Genomic DNA, 21,185 nt, shown 5'->3' with positions numbered 1-21,185 from the left:
GTATTTTCATTGTCCTCCATCATCTGTTATCATGTTCATTGTGATTTTTGTTTAATTTTGGGTCTCACCACAAGCTTACTTGTGTCATTTGAAAGATTCCTAGTTCAAGAATATAAATGTTCAGTTGAAAACAAACAGATGAACTTTCCACCTCTACCCCACAAATATTTCTTTTGATGTTAGTGTGTATTTATTATCTGCATTTTCATGAGCTACTTTTATTGATGCATGTATTTGCAGCTTGTCTGTAGTGATCCTTGTTTCTAAGTACTGTAGGTATTATCACTATCAAATACATTTATTAATATTTTATCAGTTCTGAACCTTGATCTGAATGTGAATTATTTCTCAGCAAATGGTTAACTATTCCATTTATTTGTCTAGATTTTGTAGTAAACCACAAAACAGACATGCTATTATGCACGTGACAAACTCACAAAAGCAAAGCAAAGAAACTCCACTAGGGCCTGAGGCTACAAGGCATTGAGGGGCCACCCATAAAAGGCAAAGTTTTCCTAACTCTCTGAAGTTAGTGGGAATTGAGGACACCAGGGCTAGGGACAGACATTCAAAAAGCCTGAGCCTGAATTGATTCAGTCTTTGCAGGTTAGTCTAACCTGACTAGGCTGAACTGGTTTTAAACTGGGCAGACATTCTCTCTGGACTAAGGAAATTCAGGCAAATGCCTGCAGTGGCTGCAGACTAGTGCAGTCCTCCCTTCCCTTCTGCAGGGAGCTGAGCTGAGCGGGGTATGGACAGGCCCCAGCAAGACTCTCATTCAGGTTGTCTGCCTGCATGGTCCTAAACTTTTCCCTGCTGGCTGCTCAAGGGAAAACCAGCCCCGGGCCAGCATGCTGAGGCAAGGCGGGGGGTGTACAGTGTATGCATCTGTTGATGATACAGAGCTTTTCAATCTCCCTCCCTGCTTCATCGTAGTGTCTCGTAGACATATTTACACGCATATTTACATATTTATATGTCTTGTAGACATATTTACACGCATTGTAGACATATTTACATGCGTATTTTTCCCTCGTTTGTACTAACATTTCTTTTGTCCTGGTATTCTTTTATTTTTTTACTGAAGACCAAGTGTGTCAGATTTTTTTTTAAATAGCTAAATCACTTGACAGGCGAGCAAGACACATCTTGGCATTAGCTAGCATACCACATGCTGGCTATGGTCCCTGCTGTGGCAGAGGGGAGGAAGGGATCTCTGCTTAACCAGCCATTGAGAGTGAGGGGTGCACAGGGAAGCCAGCAGACCCTACTGTGCCTGCAAGTCTGTGCTAAGATCCAGCCAGGGAGCAGAGAGGAGGGTCCAGCTCTGCTGTGGAGCAGAGAGTCCTGCCCAGCCCAGCAAGGGGTCTAGAGCAGACATTGCATAAACTGGTTTGACACAAATCACTTAAGGCTGATACTGCATTCAACCAGATTTATCTTAAACCGGTTTCAGCCATTTTCAGCCTGATTTATGTGCATGTCTGTTCTGTTACAGGTTTAAACCAGTTTCTGGTCACTTAAACTAGTTTGTGTATAATGTCTGTCCCTAGCCCAAGTATCTCATGAGAGCTGGTGAGGATCAGCTCTTAAGATAGAAGTGTATCATCAATGATTAGGGATAATAGAACTGGCCTTTAATTCCTATTACAGTGAACTGTAATGTGCATAATTGTTCTAAACAACAGAACTTTAAAAAAACCCCTTGAAAATAAAATTGCAGAACAAGAAATCATCTGCAGGCTGAATTGTGTTAAGCGTAGAGACTCTGGATTCTTTCCCATTACTTGGAATAGTTTTTATAGCCCCCGTCTCTCAGTGGGTTTACTGCTTTGTTTAATCTCTTTTGATTTCATCAACCCACCTTTGCCACTCTCAAAGAGGCCTCTGGTCAGGTCGCAGTTGGAGTACTGTGTCCAGTTCTGGGGGCTGCACTTCAGGAGGGATGTGGATAGCATTGAGAGGGTCCAGAGGAGGGCCACCCGCATGATCAGGGGACAGCAGGGCAGACCCTACGAGGAGAGGCTAAGCGACCTGAACTGTTCAGCCTCCACAAGAGCAGGCTGAGTGGGGGGATCTAGTGGCCTGTTACAAACTAGTCAGAGGGGACCAGCAGGCAATGGGGGAGTCCCTGTTCCCCCGATCACTACCAGGAGTGACTAGAAATAACGGTCATAAGCTGGCAGAGGGCAGATTCAGACTAGACATCAAGAGGCACTACTTCACAGTCAGGGTGGCTAGGATCTGGAATCAACTTCCAAGTGAAATGGTACTGGCTCCTACACTGGGGGTCTTTAAGAGGAGGTTAGATGAACACCTTGCTGGGGTCGTTTGACCCCAGTACTTTTTCCTGCCATGGCAGGGGGTTGGACTTGATGATCTGCTCAGGTCCCTTCTGACCTACCAACTATGAAACTATGAAAAATACCTAATCCTTTCCTCCCCATTTCCCTATCCTTTGTATTTAAATGACTTTATTTTTTTTTCAGTTTAGTGCCCCTGCTCTCTGCAAGTCCACTTAATCAGATCCTGTAAATGAATTAGTTAATCTATAAGGTTAACTAATTCAACCTGTGCAGCCTTCTACCCATATTCTGCATAGGTGTGAATGCATCAAGGTTACACTTTTTGGTGGCTGTATGATGCACAACATAGTGTATATTAGGGCTGTACAAAGCTTCAGTCGCTGATTCAATTTGGCGGAGGTTTGGCCTAATTTGGTGGCCAAATCTCTGAATCTGAATTGAATCAGGAGACTCTTTAATCCCTCCGAATCAAATCGGGAACCTCCAAATAGATTCAGAAAGATTCAGCGATTCGGACAAGGTACCAGGTGGCTCATGAATGCTGAGATGATGGGGCAGATGGAGCATCCCACAGGAGCACGGGGGGTCCCCAGCACGCTTGGCAGCAGACCCAGAAGTGGACCAGAAGCGCTTCCGGTCCACTTCTAGGTCTGCCAGGGAGCACATCGGGGAGCCCCCATGTGCCTTCCCAGCTCAGGAAGTGGTGCCTCCTGGGTCTGGGGGTGGACCCGGGGTCCCCCCGTGGCCAGTTGCTGAGCTGGGCCAGGTGCAGGGGGCCCCCCAGCGTATTCAGCAGTGGACCCAGAAGAGGACTGCAAGTACTTCCAATCCACTTCCGAGTTCACCATCGAGCATGCAGGGGACCCCCCTGCACTCCTGTGGGATACTTCATCTACCCCACCATCTCAGTGTTCATGAGCCACGCCTGGTACCTTGAGGCACATAGAAGCAACTTTTAAAGTTGTGTCTATGGCTGAATCTCTGATTCTCCGAATCAGCATCAAATCTTCAGATTCAGCCAAATCCAATTGGGGGACTGATCCAAATCAATGAATTGAATCACTGTCCCTGATTTGGGATGAATCTGAATTGAATACAGCCTGTTTCGCACACCACTTATGTGTATATTAGCTGCGAGTACTTGACAGTCAGGTAATACGGTCCTTTACTGTGTGCTCTTAACCAGTTTTAGGTAATCTGATGTATAGATCAGTTTACACTGTCACTGCAGCTGAGAGAGCAGTTACGTTTTACTCCTGTCAAAGTGAAACTTGATGCAGAAATTGGTTTGCTATATTCTGTTCTGTGACTGGTATAAGTACAGAAGGATTGTCCTGCAGTAGTATATAGTATCTTATATTCAGAAGGTCTCAAAGCTTTTTACAGTGGTGTCACACCCTAAAATTACTTCACATACACTGAAATTCCTCTACCTGTGGTGATGAGTGTATGACAACTAGGAGGCAGCTGTGTAAAACATAGCAATGTGAAAACACAGATAAAAAAGAAAAACAGATAATATGCTGAACTCCTCTGTTCTAGTATTATAATTCTACCTTAAGTGTAAGGAAAGAACTCCTTATTTTCTGGTAAGGGTTTAATTGACACTAGGTGCATCTACATGTGCAGTTAGGGTGAAGAAATAAACTCTGGTGAAGTTTGCACCACAGTTTATTTCCTCTAGGCATAGCATTTACATGTGTGCCCGTGACCGCAGGATATTAAGCTAGGGCGGAGCAGCCCCAGGCTGACAGAGGTCCCAGGGTCTCAGTCCTGGGCTTTGGGTGGTGGCATCAGGTGGTAGAAGGGCTGGCTGGGGCATGTGGGTGCTACAGTGCGGAGTTAGCCAGGAGGCAGCCCGTACACTATAGCACCCTCATGCCCCAGCCAGCTTCAGTCACCATCTACTCATGCATTGTGGCAGTGTAAATTATTCCATCATAGGATAGTATTTGTCCTGGACAGTACTATCCTACAGCTGAGTTAATTAACTTACTGCACCCTAATATGGGTACATGTGTAGATGCTCAGACAAGGTTCCTTGGGTGAATCTGATATCTTTTATTAGACCAACCCAAATAGTTGGAAAATAATTATTAAGCAAGCTTTTGGGTTCAAAAACCCTTCGTCAGGCTAAGGAAGTTTCAGCAGTTGGTATGTGCTCTTCCTGGATGGAATGAAAAGTAAAGAAGCCAGCAGCTGGGCTGGTATGCATACAAGACAGGCAGTCAGTGAAAATGTAGATTGAGGAGTCAATGGGTGAGAGACAGGCTGCGGGAGCGGGGGGAGAGATAAGGGGGATGAAAGTGGAGAGAGACCTGGGGAGTCAGATGTCAGGAAGGTTATAATGTGTCATAAATCCAATGTCTATATTTAGTCCATGATTTTTAGTATCCAGGAGGTTGATGAAGTGCAGTTCATAGGCTCGTCTCTGGGAAGTGTTTTGTAGGTTTCCTTTGAGGATCAGGACTGAGAGATTGGAGAGAGAGTGTTTTTCTTGTGAGAAATGTGCCCCCACCGGTAATTGGGTATTCCTGTCTTTGATAGATTTCCGGTGTGCATTCATTCCGGTGCGCAGTTGTTGTTTGGTCTCTCCTACGTATTTTCCATCAGGGCATTTGGTGCATTGGATGAGGTATATTACATTTCTGGAGGTGCAGCTGTAAGATCCTGGGATGCTGATGGCTCTGTTGTGGGGTGTAGTAATAGTGGGGGTGGTGGAGATGTGTTGGCAGGGTTTGCATTTCTTGTCATGGCACGGTCTGGATCCTTTTGGTGTGTTCTGGGCTTGAGGAAGTTTGCTTCTGGTGATGAGGTTAGCGAGGTTCGGTGCTTGTTTGAAGGCTAGGATGGGTGGCTCTGGGAAGATCTTTTTAAGAATAGGGTCTCTGTCTAGTATGGGTTGCAATGTAGATGCTGACACTTTACTGCGGAGCTAATTATTCAACTGCAGTAAAGTGCACATGTAGATGCACCCACTGAGCCCATGATTGAATAAAATATCTTTCTGCTTTCTAACTGCTAGTGTCCCATCCTTATTAATAACCATTTCATTGATGCATCAAGGAGCACATCAAATTCTGCCAAATTTGGGCTTGATAGAAAGAAATACATTTCTGATATATAAGCAGGATAGTGGACAATGACCAATACTGTATTTGAGTGCCATCTACTGGCACATCACCTATTTTATAACTGTCCACCCACATCCATATACCTCATTTGTAAAACAATCGTTTAACTAGTGGAACAAAGAAGTATAAGCTGCTTTTACACACAAACAACTGCTCAGGAGCTCCATGTTCCTGTGTTTGCCTGTCAAGTCATCATTGGGTTCAATTTCCATACAGCAGTTACCTCCGAGGTTGTGGTAACCTGACAAACACACCCACTTTTCTTACTGAAGAAAATAAGAAGTTATGGGTGGGCTTCCAGGTTCTCAGTTTTTGGTGCATTTAAACAGAGGACAGAATCTGCCTGCTAGCAGAATTTGAAATAGGAGAGGATACATTTTCACTGTGATGCCAGAGCTGTAAAGTTCAGAAAAGTGAAATGGCATAGTGAGATCTGAGACGGGGTAAAACAATATTGGGAGGTGGCTGGTGACTAAGTGACTAAACTAGGGAAGACCTGTGTGTACACTAAAGCTACACCATGATACCTGATGTTTCAAGGAAATTGCCCTTTACACAGACAAGGGATGAGTGTACTTCACTAGTAGTGGCATTATTTCACTTTAAGGATGTGTTCCTTCATTCCATGTACTCTCAGTGCAGTGGCTGTTATATTAGGATTGTGTCTTCTGCCATCCACATAAAAATCCACCCAAATTTGCTCAAGTTATGAATTTATGAAAAAAACCCCACAGTTTACTAAGGTAAACTTACTAGAGCTTCACAGATAAGTTTTTCCAAAGATTTGTTTCCTCTGGACATGCTCAGTTTGGGGCTTAGTAAGTCTTTCCTTGCAAATGCAGCTTTGGGCTGGTCTGGTGCTGGGCACTGGAAATTAAACAGGGAGATGTTCATGTGTGCCCCCAGTGTCCTCCCTGCTGGGTCCTGCCAGAGGAGAAGAGGAAACTGCTGCTTCAGCTAGAAAAGGAGGAAGAGCTGGACTGAAGGAGGAAGATGGTATAAGGTTGGAGAAGAGAAATAGAGTTGAAGAGGGATTGTCTAGGATTAGAGGGGGGAACCGACTAGGATTGAGGCCACTTCCATAATTTGTAGAAAAGTAATCGTATGTAGTTAAATTAGTAGAGCAAGTACCCAAGCTGTGGTACTTTCTAGCTTTGAAGTACTTGATTTGTCCAACCATAACAATGGTCTAATGTTCCTATGTGTGAGATATGTACTTGATTTGTCCAACCATATGCTGTGGGCTGTATGCATGAAGAATTAATGTACTTAATCCACACTAAACTTTTTCCTTGTATGAGAATTTGGGTCACACAAGGAGAGGAAAAGGAATTATTGAAGAATAACAAGATGGGAAATTGAGTAGAAATTAGAAGTGATGGTGTCTGGTCTATTCCTGTTTCCTTACTTGGAACTAGTAATTCAGCCTTTTCTACATTTTAAGTTTTTTTTTTTTTTAAGTGTAAAAGCTATTCCAAGAGCTTTTGTTTAAATTATAACTTAAATTATTGCAAAAAAGCTCCTCTTCATAGCTTTCTGTGTCTTCCAATTGAGGGCAAACCATTCAATATGTGTAGGTAGGTGTGGATTTTACCACTGGTATGACTAACATCTTTCCAGGTCTGAGTCAAAGCTGAAGAAAGCATAGCAGATTTCCATTTCCTTCAGCTGGCCTTTGTGAAGAGATGTGCTATGTTCCAGAATGTTTCAATTCTTATGATTGTACAACAGTAGTATTAAGCTGGTGAGAGCCAGATATTATTTTCCCCATTGCTTTTTTGTCCTTTATAAGTCCTCCTTTCACATGTGATAATGCATAGGATTTACAGGACTTAATTCAGTAATGTTTTTACAGCAGTTTGGAACATGTGAAGTTCTATATAAATGCTAACTATTGCTTTATGCCTTGACAATCATAGTGCTCAATCCTGCAAGGTATTGAGTAGTCTGGCATTAGTCCAGCAACACACTTAAGGATGTGCTTTATTTTAAAGACATGGTAATCTCACTGACTAGGAATCCAGAACTGGTGTGTGGTCCATAGGCAGCTCTAATGTCTGGCAGGAGACTTTCTTACACCTCTTTCAGTTTATGGCATAAAGCCATCTTTGTCCCCAGCCCTCAAATCCTGTGTCAAATTGTTTGGGAAGGCTTGAGGATAGATCCTATAAATAGAGCAGGATACCAACCCATTTTGCCTTTAGAAAACTGTTAAAGTTTTTATAGAATTGAAATGATTTGAAATAGAGTATTGGAGGTGAGTTATTTTTTTGCAGATAGAGATATAGCTCAGCTGATTTTCTTTTCCATACTTCTACTTCATTATTGTACGAAAACCAAACTTAATTCAGGAGAATGCTTTGGCTTTTTCATCTGCTGCCTTCCAAAGAAGAAGTAATTTTCTCTCTCAAAGATGTGATTAACAAGTATGAAATGGCTCCATTTTGAAGTCTTTACTACTTACCAGCGGCTATGGGAAGGCCCTCTCCCACCAAACCTCTGTAAACTACTTCTTGGAGATGTGGTGGTAGTTTCCTTTGCATCACAGTACATTGCATAGTCTTCAGGCTAATTTCAGACTAACACAGCTAACTACCTCTGTCAAAATACTTGCCATTCAGATTTTCTCATTGAAGAAAATTATTTCTAGAAGTCCATTCAAGGGGCATTTGATCATTGATTTATTTGTGTGGAGGGGGAGAGGAGGGAAATTTGGCAAGATGTATTTATTTTGCTCATTCAAAAACTTTGCTCTGTTGCTCATTTTTGATGTAACCAATAGACATAATTAATGTGATGGTCGGGGAAATATTTGATACAATTGCAGAACCATTACTTACAAATTCAGACAGAATGCAGTTGGAAAGCAATGTTAGAAAATTTCTGTATGCATTTGTATCTGGAGATTTTCCTTTATATTAAAGGATAAAAAAACTTGTATTTATCCATTAGGCCCAGTTATCTTCCAGTGAAGTTCATATGAGCAGACCAGAAGCCCTCTGATTTCAGGGGCCCCTCATGCTTATTCAGGAATCTACTTGCTCTGAGGTTGTTCCTGGATCAGGGCTTTAGATTGTGAATGACTTGGGACTGGCGGTGAGTCTTTTAAATTTATATGAAGGTCTGTAATATGAATGTCATGTTGACACTTTAATCCAGTGGTTCCCAAAGTGGGTGCCATGAGTTCCTTCAAGGGTGCTGTGGTGGCAGTGGTGCCACTGCTGCTGCTTTGGCCAGGTGAAACTCCCTGTATGAACCATAGAATCATAAAGCAGTATAGGACTGGAAGGGACCTCCAGAGGTCATTTCATCCAACCCCCTGCCTGAGGCAGGATCATGCCTATCCAAACCATTCCATACAAACCATAATCTCAGCTCTACATAAGGTGTTCTGAGGTACGTGGGAGGCTGGCCTGGGAAGTAACTGCCACCGAAAAGGGCACTAAGGCCTGCATTAGGTTTATCAGATAAAGGCAACTGAGGGTTGAGGGGGTCTCCCTTGCATGTTGAAAAGGAGAGTTTCCCTCTGCCTGCATCTGCAGCGTGCCTCCAAATTGAGAAAAATTATGGAGGGATTCCTTGAGAATAAAAATATTGAGAAGCACTGCTTTAATGTCTTAAAACCAGGAAATTCATAACTAAGGCTTCCCTCACTTTGTGCAAATGTTGCAGTCTTTCATTGACTGATTATATGTTGCTGTGAATATTTTATTTTTCTAAAAAATGCCACTCAAATACTTTGCTGTCAAGATGAGAGCAATGCAAATATGTATCCCCCATAAATAGATTCTTGTCATATTTCACTAATATTTCAAAATTAGTTTTTTGTCCATAAGCAAGTGCAGCTTTTTGCAGTGAGTATGGCAAAGTTCTGCTTGCAAATCTATTCTGCAAAGAAATGTTTCATTTTCAAAGGAGAAATTCAGGTGTGATAGTCTCAAAGCAAAAGCTAGTTTATATGACGCGGTCATTGTCTGCACTGTCTTTCTAATGAGAAACTTAAATGGATTTTTTTAATTGCAAAAGGAAGTCATAAACACTTAGCTTTTCATTGGCAGCAAAGACTTCCCACACAGCTATGCTACTAACACAACAAAGACTACTGCCAAGACATGCATCTCCCACATAAACTCCAGCAACAGGATAAAGTTATTAGTAATCCTTTTTATTTTAGGAACAGGAACGTGAGGTTAGAATTAATTCTTTAATTTGAACAGGCATGGCGTGTGAGGTCTAAATACACTTCAATCTTGTGTTGCAACATTGATGAACTGTGTCTAAGTTTACTGTTTGTACCTTTTAACAGTGGTTACTTGTCAAGATTCTGAATATAGAGTGTGGCTATAGTTCCATTCTCCATAAATATTTGATGTTTAATTATCTATTTTTTAAAAATGGCCTCAAACCTATAGCTTTATAAGTGCTGTGACTTTATCAAGGTTTGAGCCTCTTAGAGCTGCTTTAAGCCCTGCCAGCTGGTACTATTCCTCAAAAGATATTCACCTAATAGGAATTGCCAAAGCAAAGCATGCTCTGTGGTGCTCTTTTAGTTTGGTTGAGGAGCTGACTAAGCCATTTGCACACCTGATGAGTCCACACTATGGAAGTATCCAATCAGATGCATTTAATTCCATTTGTGCTCTCTTTGACAGGTGCAAAGAGCAGGGACCACGTTGGGGTATATCATGATGACTATCATGACCATTATTCATGGTGGAATATTCTGGTTTTTTTACATTCTTCTGTAGCTGTAACTCTGTAGATTTAACAGAAAAGTTAAGATTCAGTGAGACAGAAGGCAGCACTAACAGTATATTCTAACATTTGTTAAGGAAATGTTAGAAAGTGTTCTAAGATGGTCAACAGAAGGTATAGACCAAAGCAGATGTTAAAATAAAAGTCATTTGCTAGCATAGTGGAAGTAAATCATCTGATGACAAAATAGTATCTCCACAGTGAGCCTCTCTGACTTGGATTGGCAATGAACAAAATGACCCTGTGGGTCTCTTCCATTCCCAATTTGCTTTGCACTGCAGTAGACAAGTAGTAAGGCATAGTAAATACAGTGTCCTGCTGCCCAGACTGAGTTGCAATACTGGTTGTGAATCCTTATCTTTCTTAATGGTTTTGTATTTTTTAATTAAGAGGGGGACCTGGAGCATAAGCTTCTCTCTGGATAACTTCTTAGTATCGCTACTTAGTATCACTTAATATTCTTTATGGCTGTGCATTCTATCCTTTCATTTAATGTTAAAACAGTATTAGCACAAGAGATAAGGGCTGCACCAATGTGTTTGTGAGAAAGTGGCAGCCGACTGACAGATACTTGCTAAGCTGTGCTGAAGATGGGTCGTCTTGAGCAAATATTTTTATACATGTGACTATCCAATATACAGCAGGTTTTGTCGATTTGGGTTTTGTGGAGCAATAATTGCCAGGAAATAGAACCACATTAAAAAGAAAATTCATAATAGTTGGTAATATACTAGCAACTGACAAAACTTGACTGAATGAAAGGACACACTTTACATGAAGACATAAGTTTTATAGCTCTTAACAACAGAATTGCTACTGTATGGTATTCCTTCCAATTCATCATCAGCCAGGAACTTTTAAGTGGTATGCAGTTCCTTCTCCCATGTCAATAGTGAGGAGATCTGTTATCATCCCTAAGATGAGACTCAAGGTAATCACTAAATAATAGTTAAAAAAAACCTCCCATATATACCTGATGTTGACAAAAAATTACATGTTTAAGAACAGTGCATCTTTTACTGCCTTGTGCCGCTGCCAAGACAAGTGAAAACTCAGGCTTTCTATTGCTCAATTTAGACCTGCCCTAGAACTCTCATTCAGGATTTTGGGCTGGTTGGTGCCAGTTCTGTGCCTCCCTCTTCATTCTCTAAGTACCAGACAAATCAGTGTGAGGATGCCAACAAGTATGCCCTGAGGAATTTGAGGATTACATAATTTACACAAGAGATGAATGACAATGCAGGCATGTAATGAGATTTCCCAACACCATTAACTAACACAGAACACTTGGGTAGAAAACACCTATTAAATAAAGGGTGCTCAACCCTCTGCCCGTGGGCCAAATCCCATGTCATCCAGCTCCTGGGGCTCCTTATGGATCCAGAAATTTGGCAGTGGGTGAGCAGTTGCAATTAATACTGCCACTGCTTCCCTGCCACCAAATTTTCGAGTCACACACAGCTGGATTGGGGCCGAGCCAGGCCATTTCTGCATGCAGGGATCTGGCACTGGCTGGATCAGTACTGCATCCTGTATTGGGTCCAGGAACTGGATCCAGATCATGGGCTGACCTGGCACTGCTCATCTAGCTTATTGGGTGAAAAAATTGGGCATCATTCTTTTAAATAGTAGTAGAGAGAACCTCATTTTCTTAATACTCAAGGATACACTCATTAATTAGCAGAAAACAGTTTTTATGGACTTAAACTCAGTTTTATTTTAAATCTGCTTCTTTCTAATGAATTATCTTTTAACCTGCAATTTCATAGGCTGCTTCTCAGTCTCAGGAAGAAATAAGATGTAGGAGGAAGTTAGTTTGATAACATTTGGTTTTATTGTGTGTGACCTGTCCAAATATGTGGAGGGGGGAGGCAGTGTGGAAAGCTGTAACATTAAATGAACTGAAGAGACTTTTAGTTAATTTATTTGCTCAGGTAACTAGAAAGGCTCCTACTGATGCTGCTTTAAAAAAAAAATCACAACTTGGAATGCCAGTACACCTAAATTTTGATCAGAGCTGACTAAAATATAGGAGTTCTGCCAAACAGGAAGTTTTGATATTTTAGTAGTTTATTTTCATCCCATTTGCATTTTCAGATGCAAATTTGAAATCCATTTTTTTAATTGAATTCCAGATTTGATTTGAGAAATGTCAAAACATTTCAACCAAAAGAAAATAACTCACCATTACTAAGGTAAAAAAATATTTCATTTGGGTTTGTTCAAGTAGCCTATTTACTTGAGTTGCAGTTTGGGACTCTGCTGCCCCCATGCTTTTATATGGACCAAGCTCCCTGACTGGACTACATCTCCAATTTTGTACCCCGATTTCTGTTATTTTTATGATACATCACATAACGCTTGCTGAGAAGGGAAATCTGCAGGGTATTACGGGAGAGAGAAACCCCCAGGGATCTCAACATTTAGGAAGAAATGAGGCCCAAATAGGGTGACCATCCCTAATTGGGCAGGACCATGAGTAACTGGTGCCTCCTGAATCTGGGGGGGCACCCGCAGAAGCCACCGCTGGCAGTGGTCCTGTCAGGGGGGAACCAGCCCTACTGACAGCATCAGTGTCGGCCGTCGGGGGGGCACCGGCCCTGTCAAGGGGGGCATGTGCACCTCCGTGCGCCCCCTACGAGTTGCCTATGGGTGGGACAGTCCCAGGGTGGGAACATCAAGTCCTAATATGGCTAATATACCTAACTGAACTACCAATAGACACTTGGCATATCAGTAAATCTGTGTCCAGAAGCTAATTTTTTTTTGGTTAGAGAAAATAATTTGGATGTGACAATTCAGTAGCCTATGAACTCAGTGATACTGTAGTAATGCATCTATTTTAAGGAAAAATAGCTCTCTCTCTCATGAAAATGTTTATTTGCTAGATCAAATTGAACTAAAAAGTCTCAAGAAATAATATACTCCTGAACTCCTGCAAGGTTGAAATCTCAAACCTCAATTCAACCCGTAGATTATTGAACTCGTCACATTCATTATTCTCAGGAAGAAAATTAATATGTTGTGAGCAATGCATTTTCATTTAAATAGCTGGAGAAAGGCAGTCTGGTAATTAGACTGAGTGCTAACTTAGGACGAGTGGAACTGAGTTTCATCCCTGGGTCACGACAGATTCCTTGTGTTGCTTTGGGCAAGTTGGTTAATTGCTCTGGGCCTCGGTTCCCTTTACACAGAATAGGATAATAGCTGCAGGATCTCACAGAGGTGTTGTTGGCATAAAAAAATTTAGCAGTGCAAGTAGTTCTGATATTATGTTAATGGGAGCTAGATAAACACCTAACATAGACTAGAAGCACTTGGTTATGGTAAACAGGGAATACTTTTAGTAAAACAGGGAAACAAATAAATAAGACCTGTGAATCTCCTGCTTCCCCCAGAAACAGTTACATTTTTAAAAAATAAATCTGTTCTGTACTCAGCACAATATTAACCCCTTTGTCTGGTAAGCTACTTTTATCACTTAATTATGCCTGTTATTTCTCAATATTGATTGGCACAGGTCTGTGGAAAAATCTGTATGATTCCCACTCATTGCATTTGGCTCGATCCAGTGCGATTAATCTTTCCTTTTTATTACCACTGCTTTCATTTACAAAGTAAAAACCAATTAAACAAAAAGAAAACCATGGTGCTAGTTTGCTCAGTGGAAGTAAATAAATGATCCATTAGAAAGAGGGGTGGGGTGATGACAGCTGAAAGGTAGATAAAAGCAGTCTGGTGAAAAAACAAAATGTTGTAAGGGGGACAAGATGGTGTGGAATTAAGAAATACAGCTTCCACAAAGATTGTAGGTGAATTTGTGTTTGTATTTTATCTGCCACCTTATGTGTCCTCTTACTATGTGTCTCATTTGTATTCTTATAACATGAATTCTGGACTTGTTTTAAACCATGACGAACTGTAATCACTGCTCTCTGCAGCATGTGTGGTAATTTTTTAACATACAGAAAGTTGTAATGCCTTGTTCTCTGCTCTATTAGGTAGTCTGAAGCGAAGGAGGAAAGAAAAATACAAGTGTCTTTATCCTTCACCATGTTGTTGAAAGGTCTTTCATGAAGACTGTCCAGATAAACACGTGACATTACTTTACAAAGGAGTTATTAAATCTCGTAGCAATAACGCCTGAACAATTGCATGCAAAACTCCATATAAGTAGTGGCTCCCCATAATAGAAAACACAAAATATTTTCTTCAAGCCTTCGGCTACAAACAGGTGGGTGGATTAAACCTTGACAGTTTATCCTAGTTTCTACTGAGTGACTGTTAGGATTTCAGTAATGAGACTTATGAAACCTGGGCCCAGTTTCCTGCTCTACCACAGACATCATGTTATCTGGGACCAAATCACTTATACTATATTTACTCACATGCCCCCAAAAATCCCTCCAAAATTGGGCTGCATGTCTTAAGTGGAAAAACTGACTTCTCTGTTGGAATAGAAGCAAAGGGACACTGTAACGACCGCCAGGGCTCTACTTCTTTCTGTGGTTGCAGAGAGGACGGATCACAGTGTGATCTTAACATCAGAGTTAGTTTTAACCTTTTCACAGACACTGCTGAAGTGGCAGTCACTTTTGGCCCAGCAATTCAGTAGTGGTTGTGAGAGCATTAAAACTGTAGCTTTAGCTGCACAGCAATGGTCAGGATTCAGACATGACTCCAAAAAAATCTTTTAAAATTATTTTGCCTTGCCAAAACAGTCATACCTTATTTGGGGGCATGTTGTATGCAAGAAAATATGGTAATCTTTTGTATCACCTCTGCAAAAAGGAGGGAAAATAGGACCTCCTTGAAAATCAGGGATGGTGCAAAGATAAATACATTAAGGACTATTAGTGCTTAGGGATTATGCAAATGGAGCCTTAAATAAAATCTAGCTAGATTAGACATATTTGTATACTGTAATTTTCAATGTCTCATATATTTTGCAAGTTCACATCTGTTTATAAAATAGTTACCTTACTTGCTTGTGATGATTAGAGAGATTATTTGATTAACTTGCTTGCCCAGCATCGTCATTTCCTTGAATATGTTGATCCAGATCACCCCTCCCTAGTGGAAACATCCACAGGAGGGATTCTGGAGGAGGATGTCACCAAGGACCTTCCGCATGTTATCCTGCTGGGTCAGTGCACCATCTAATTTGTTCCATCTTTCATGCACACATCATGCTGCTCAGCTCCATGTCAAAGAATATGACAATATTCTGTATGCTTGGTTTGGTGGAAGATGACCTCATCCATTATTATATGTGAAACAATCAAATGTTTTACATTCATTAAAATAACACGGACTAATTGAAATCAACCAAAAATTACTGAATACTGTACATTTCTGGTACTTGTAGTGTCTTGCACATAGTCAAGATCTTCTCTTTATAAGTAATAGCACAGCAGTAGGAAACAGATGAGGTGTGATAGCATGAAATTGTAGTCATTTGTAAACATTTGTAATTTGATCTGTAGTTTGGGTTTAATATATACAGTGTAATCTCATAAATACTAGGGCTATGCGAAGCTTTGGTCCCTGATTCAATTTGGCAGAGATTCATCTCGATTTGGTGGCCAAATCTCTGAATCCGAATCGAATCGGAACCCTCCAAATTGATTTAGAAAGATTCGGAGATTCGGACATAGACACAACTTTAAATGTTTTTTCTACATACCTTAAGGTAGCAGGCGGCTCGTGAATGCTGCGATGCTGGGGCAGATGGAGTGTCCCACAGGAGCATGGGGGGGCTCCCCAGTGTGCTTGGCAATAGACCCAGAAGTGGACCAGAAGTAGTTCCGGTCCACTTCTGGATCTGCTGGGGAGTGCACTGGGCAGCTCCTCTGGACCCCGCTAGCTCAGTGCCTAGTGCCTCTTGGGTCTGAGGGGTACCAGAGTCTTCCCGCAGCCGATTGCAGAGCCAGAGGAGGGTGCGAGGACACCCCCCCCCCCCCCCCCACGTGCTCCCTGGCAGACCTGGAAGTAGACCAGAATTACTTCCAGTCCACTTCAAGGTTCACTGCCGAGCACGCAGGGGACCACCCCCCCATGCTCCTGTGGGATGCTCCGTCTGCCCCAGCATCGCAGCATTCATGAGCCATGCCTGGTAGCTCAAGATATGTAGAAAAAAACATTTAAAGCTGTGTCTCTGTCCAAATCACTGATTCTCTGAATTGGCATCGAATCTTCAAATTCGGATTCAGCTGAATCGAATCCGGGACAGTGATCTGGATCAATGAATCTAATCACTGTCTCCGATTTAGGCCGAATCCAAATCCAAATAGAGTACAGCCCGTTTTGCACACCCCTAATAAATGTGGTTTTCAATCACAATCGTAGGGCTGGAAGGGACCCCAAAGGATGATCGGGTCCAGCCCCCTGCATGAGCAGGAAAGACATCTGGGGTCAGATGACCCCAGCCAGGTGACCAGAAATTCAAAATTCCAGAATTCTCAAAAATCTGGCACTTCTAAGAAATACACTACATCGGGGGTTTTCAACCTTTTTTGACCAGTTTGCCTGCAGTGGCCAGTCGTGCAATAGGGTGGGGGAGTAGTGGTGGCCGCATACAGAGCGGCATGGTGGCACAGTGTGGTGGATGGCGATGGCAGCCACTGCATGCAATCTTTCCCCACTCCTCTGTTCATGTGTCTGGCTGGCCAGGCTGTGCCAGGCAAATTTCCGGCAGGTGCTAGGTGTTAAACATGCCAGATTTATGAGGTTATACTGTATATAGATGTAGAGAGAGATGTGGGTGGTTAGGTAGGTAGGTATTACTGAATGGAAGCAACAAGGGCAAGTTCAACTTTAGGTGTAAATTTTAACCAGATGTTCAATAAACTTTCCCACCCACAAGCAAACATTAAACTATAACAGGGTTTGTTACAAGGTAAAGAGGAACAAGCATGCACCTTAAGGAAAAACTTAACTATTAACCCTTACCTGTAGCTTAAAGCAAGTCACAGTCACCAGCAAACTAACTCAGGGAGTTACCACCTAACCTAATCAGTTGGGAAGGGAATATCACACAGGAGTGGCATCTTGGGGCTCTACCAGCTATGCCAGCCAAGTAGCCAAGTGCTGGGTAGGGAAGCCCAGTTTGGAGCCCCTGTTGCTCCTCACTGCCAGGGCTTGCCGCTTTGCTCCAGGGACCCTACAATTTACACCAGCCAAAGTAGTAGATGTTAGGTAGAAAGGCCCACACCAGAGCTGCTGCCACTCTGATGCTGGGGAGTGCTGCTGGGGTACAGTGGTAGGGGCCACTGCTCTGGCTCCCACCTCCAGGGGTTGCCACTTCCTCCACATCACGGGGGAGGGTCTCCACTGCTCTTCCTGTTTCTTCTTCAGGTTACCTATGCAACCCCTATTCTTTCAGATTCTAATCTGAAAGGGAATTTCAGCTTTTTAGCAATAGTGAGTGTCAGGTTTTTCCCTGAACCCACTATAAAGATTTGTGCTTGCAAGTACCTCTCCTTGAAGAGGTGATGAACCCCAAGGCCATCCAGGGTGTGGTTCCTGTCCAGAAAACCAAAAAACAAAAACCCAACCCCTTCCCTATGCCTCCATGTTTAAAAAGAAATATGTGTTGTTCTAGCAAAGGAAAAATGACTGCTAAATGTGTTGCAGGTGTGATTTTAAGAAATAATTTTTGCATGTGCAAAGGAAATTAAATAATAGAGAATTTTGTGTAGTTTACCTATCCTCTGTCCCTATTTTTACTGAGTTATAATAAGACATGTTAGTAATCTCATTGTTGTTATTTTCTTTCTAGTTTCCTTATAGTGTTGATCTGCCTTATATTCAGCGTGCTTTCTACAATTGAACAGTATGCAGCTCTGGCCACAGGGACATTATTTTGGATGGTATGTACAAGGATACTCATTAGATTCATTTATGAATATATGTGCATGCGTGCTTGTGTATTCTATTGTGTCACTATTATATATGTGTGTGTGTCTGTAATTTCTTCTAATATTCATATTCCTCTTTGAATCTGTATTATGCAACTCATTAAACCTTTGCACTTCTCTTTGGAATTTCAAGTGGTAAATTCTTGTACATGCCCTCTCACTAGGTGCTTGTTTCTCTTCTTCCTTACACTGCTGTACATCAGGAGTTGTTACAGTGATACATGCTAAATCAGAAATCTCAACACCTCCATAATGTCTATAGTATAAGCAGCCCACTTGAGGCTGTTACAAATAAGATTGTGCTATTTGTTTTCCTTGGGCTCTTCTGTCTTCAGCATCAATTTGAACCCAATCTGAAGTCCACTGAAAATCCTGGAAAGATTCATTTCCCACAGTGCTGCCATGCTTCTTAAACATCAAGCATGAGTATCATAAAACAAACAATGACTCTTCTAATTCTTGCTGTAACTGCTTTAAAAGAGTGGGGAAAAGGAGATGTTCAGATTGTGACGCAACATGATTTAATCCTTTCTCAACTCCACCATTTTTTTTGTGCTGGTGTGAACCTAGAGGGTGCATCCAGACGAGCGCGCACGTGTGGTTTGTGGTACCGCAGACCCCTGGAACTCTGCCAGCCTACAAGGGGAGTTTCCTGCTTTTTTCTCCTTTAACGGAGAAAATCTGTGATTGTCTTTGCGACCCCGGTTTTTATCGTTGTGACCTAGATGGAGTCATGACCCCCAAGGTTGGGAACTGCTGATATAGTGTGTGAGAATGTTGTTATTTTGTTTGAGAAGACTATTGAAGGAAAGTTATTTGGCCCATTTTAAAGATTTTATGTTTCAAAAACAAAAGTAGGCCCACAGAACATTACAGTCATGTAAGAGGAACAGATTCAAATATCTTCAGGGCTTGCTTAGTAGAGTGTGATGATAATTTATATTCTGAGGTGACTTGCCCTCTAGCAGTATTGTATCCCCTCTACAAAGTAAAGAATCAAGAATTTTACATCATAACTGATACATAAATTTTAAAAGTTAAATTTCTCAACCCTTGAAGCCACGCTAATTAACCCCCCCCCCCCCCCCCCCCCCCAGCTTTAGGTTGCAAAAATAAATGAGAGGAAAGCTACTCCACTTGAAATATAAACATATAGTTCAAGTGATTTCCCAGCTTGCAGCACTAAAGGAGAAAGCTGTATTGTCTACTGAATCTTTTTCTGTGCTTGTCACTGTATGGATGCAAAGTTAGACACAGAGGAAGAAAGCCATGTTGAAGTGTAGTTGTAATATACAGTTAGCAGAGAAGTGGCATTTTGCCAGTCTCCTGACATCAAACACTATTTACATTTGCATGCTGCTGTTTTCACTTTGTTCTCACTAGATGGTGCTGTTGTAGATTTTGACTCCAGCAGTTGTGCTTTGGCTATTATCCAAGGTTAGCTGAAGTCAGAGCCAAGCCTGTGAATGGATCATCATTTAGAAGGGTATATGTACTCTTGGCCGACTTAAAACATTGGTGCAGGAGAGTTTTTGCCATGACTCATAAAGAGTATGTGGTGTATTTGTGTAAGAATTGATTTTGAGAGTTCAACATTTAAACTATGGAAAAAAAGTAATTCTGAGATGTATGTTCCCAGAGAGACCATATTTTTCTTTTATTTTCATAAGCAATGGTTTTATAGTGCCAGAATGTAGCAGAATGCTGTTATCTCAGCATGTTCTAAGAAAATCCATTTGCCTGATCCAAGAGGATTATATGTTTTGCTGAACTGAAGGATATTTAGTGTGCCTGAAAAAACTATTTTGTAGGAATCTCATTTCAATGTTGGTCCCACCCCAGAATTTTTAAGAGCACATTTTTATGGTGAGTATATAAAGTTGTTTGTAATTTTGCATTCTGAATTCCTTCCCCAATCTTCTTAAATATTAAATATTGTTCATATAAGATAAATACATAATTTTATTAATACATATTAAAAAAAAACCTCAGTCAAGACCAAGTTTGAATTTTTTTGCTAAGTAGTCATCTTATTGGCAGGGACATTTATTCTTAATGTTAAGAGAAACTGGGGCAAAATGAAATCTGGATTTTATTCTCTAAGAGAGAAGTTTTTATTACTATGTTTTTGAGACAGAGAGAGAAACAGAAACATCTGAATGGCTTAGCTCAGTCTCCATGCCAGTTGAAACCTTTGCTTCTGTTGGAACTGCCAGCAATGATAAACTAACTCTTGCTGTATTTACTCCTTTGATTTTAAATCTTCTGCTTCTAAAGCGGAGAATCTCAGATTTCGTTTAAAAGGAAAAATAGTTTCAGTTCCTCATGGTTGTGGAGGAAAGCTGAAAATCTGAACAGTGTGTAACATGATGACTCAAAAACCAAGAAGGCCACTAGAAAGAACCACAAATTAAATCCTATGATGTTTAAGCCAATGCTGTAATTTCTCACTCACAATTTTTTAATATTTAGGACTGGCAGCATTGTGTTGACCATGTTGGTGTTTAGCGTGCGTGCGTGTGTGTGTGTGTGTGTGTGTGTATTGTGTCCAATTTAGTTTTTTCAATTTGTATACATGTGTGTGGCTTTGCAACATGGATACAATTCCTCAGGACCTGGAATTGAGATCAATAACTCATTTAGAGAGTCTTGGTTTAAAGGACTGGGGTACAAGTTCAGAGAAGTGGATTCTATTAAATAAAAAATCCACGGACTTCTGAAGTAGCAGTGGACAAATTGCTGTTCAAATGATGCCAGAGCTTCGGTGTCAGAACAATGTGAATAAAGGACTTTTAGAGCTGTAGTTGCATGGTGGTTTTATTGTTCCCTTTTTCAATTTGGGTCACCAAACAATGTGGTTTAATGATTTTTTCAGTTCCTCTCCACTTTAAGCTAGATTTGCACCAGCAAAAGAAGCATTTGCTACTAGTATGAGAAGTGAAAGAGAAGCCTCTGGAAGACATTACACTTACTGTATGAAAAACTGTAAAATGCCACACACATTCAAATGATTTATTGCACAATAAAAATAGCAAACCAGCCACAAAACAGTGAACGATCCTCAAACTTGT

At 41.3% G+C, this 21,185-nt stretch overlaps 1 protein-coding gene across 7 annotated transcripts in view; it reads left to right on the top strand.

Annotated features, from left to right (window-relative positions):
• KCNQ1 (potassium voltage-gated channel subfamily Q member 1) overlaps nt 1–21,185 on the top strand; it is a 587,589-nt gene that overhangs the window by 80,260 nt on the left and 486,144 nt on the right. For 5 of the 7 annotated variants that reach the window (XM_025202133.1, XM_025202129.1, XM_025202132.1 and 2 more), the window contains exon 3: nt 17,976–18,066. In XM_025202133.1, coding sequence (XP_025057918.1) covers nt 17,976–18,066 — 91 coding nt within the window. Of the gene's footprint in view, nt 1–8,392; nt 8,537–14,516; nt 15,342–17,975; nt 18,067–21,185 lie in introns of those variants that run through there. The other 2 variants (XM_025202130.1, XM_025202134.1) reach the window with 2 other exon arrangements.

Source organism: Alligator sinensis, unplaced genomic scaffold (assembly GCF_000455745.1).
Source record: "Alligator sinensis unplaced genomic scaffold, ASM45574v1 scaffold983_1, whole genome shotgun sequence".
In the NCBI taxonomy this organism is placed as follows: Eukaryota; Metazoa; Chordata; order Crocodylia; family Alligatoridae; genus Alligator; species Alligator sinensis.
Note: the sequence above shows the minus strand (reverse complement) of the source record. Positions and strands in the feature narration are given on the sequence as shown.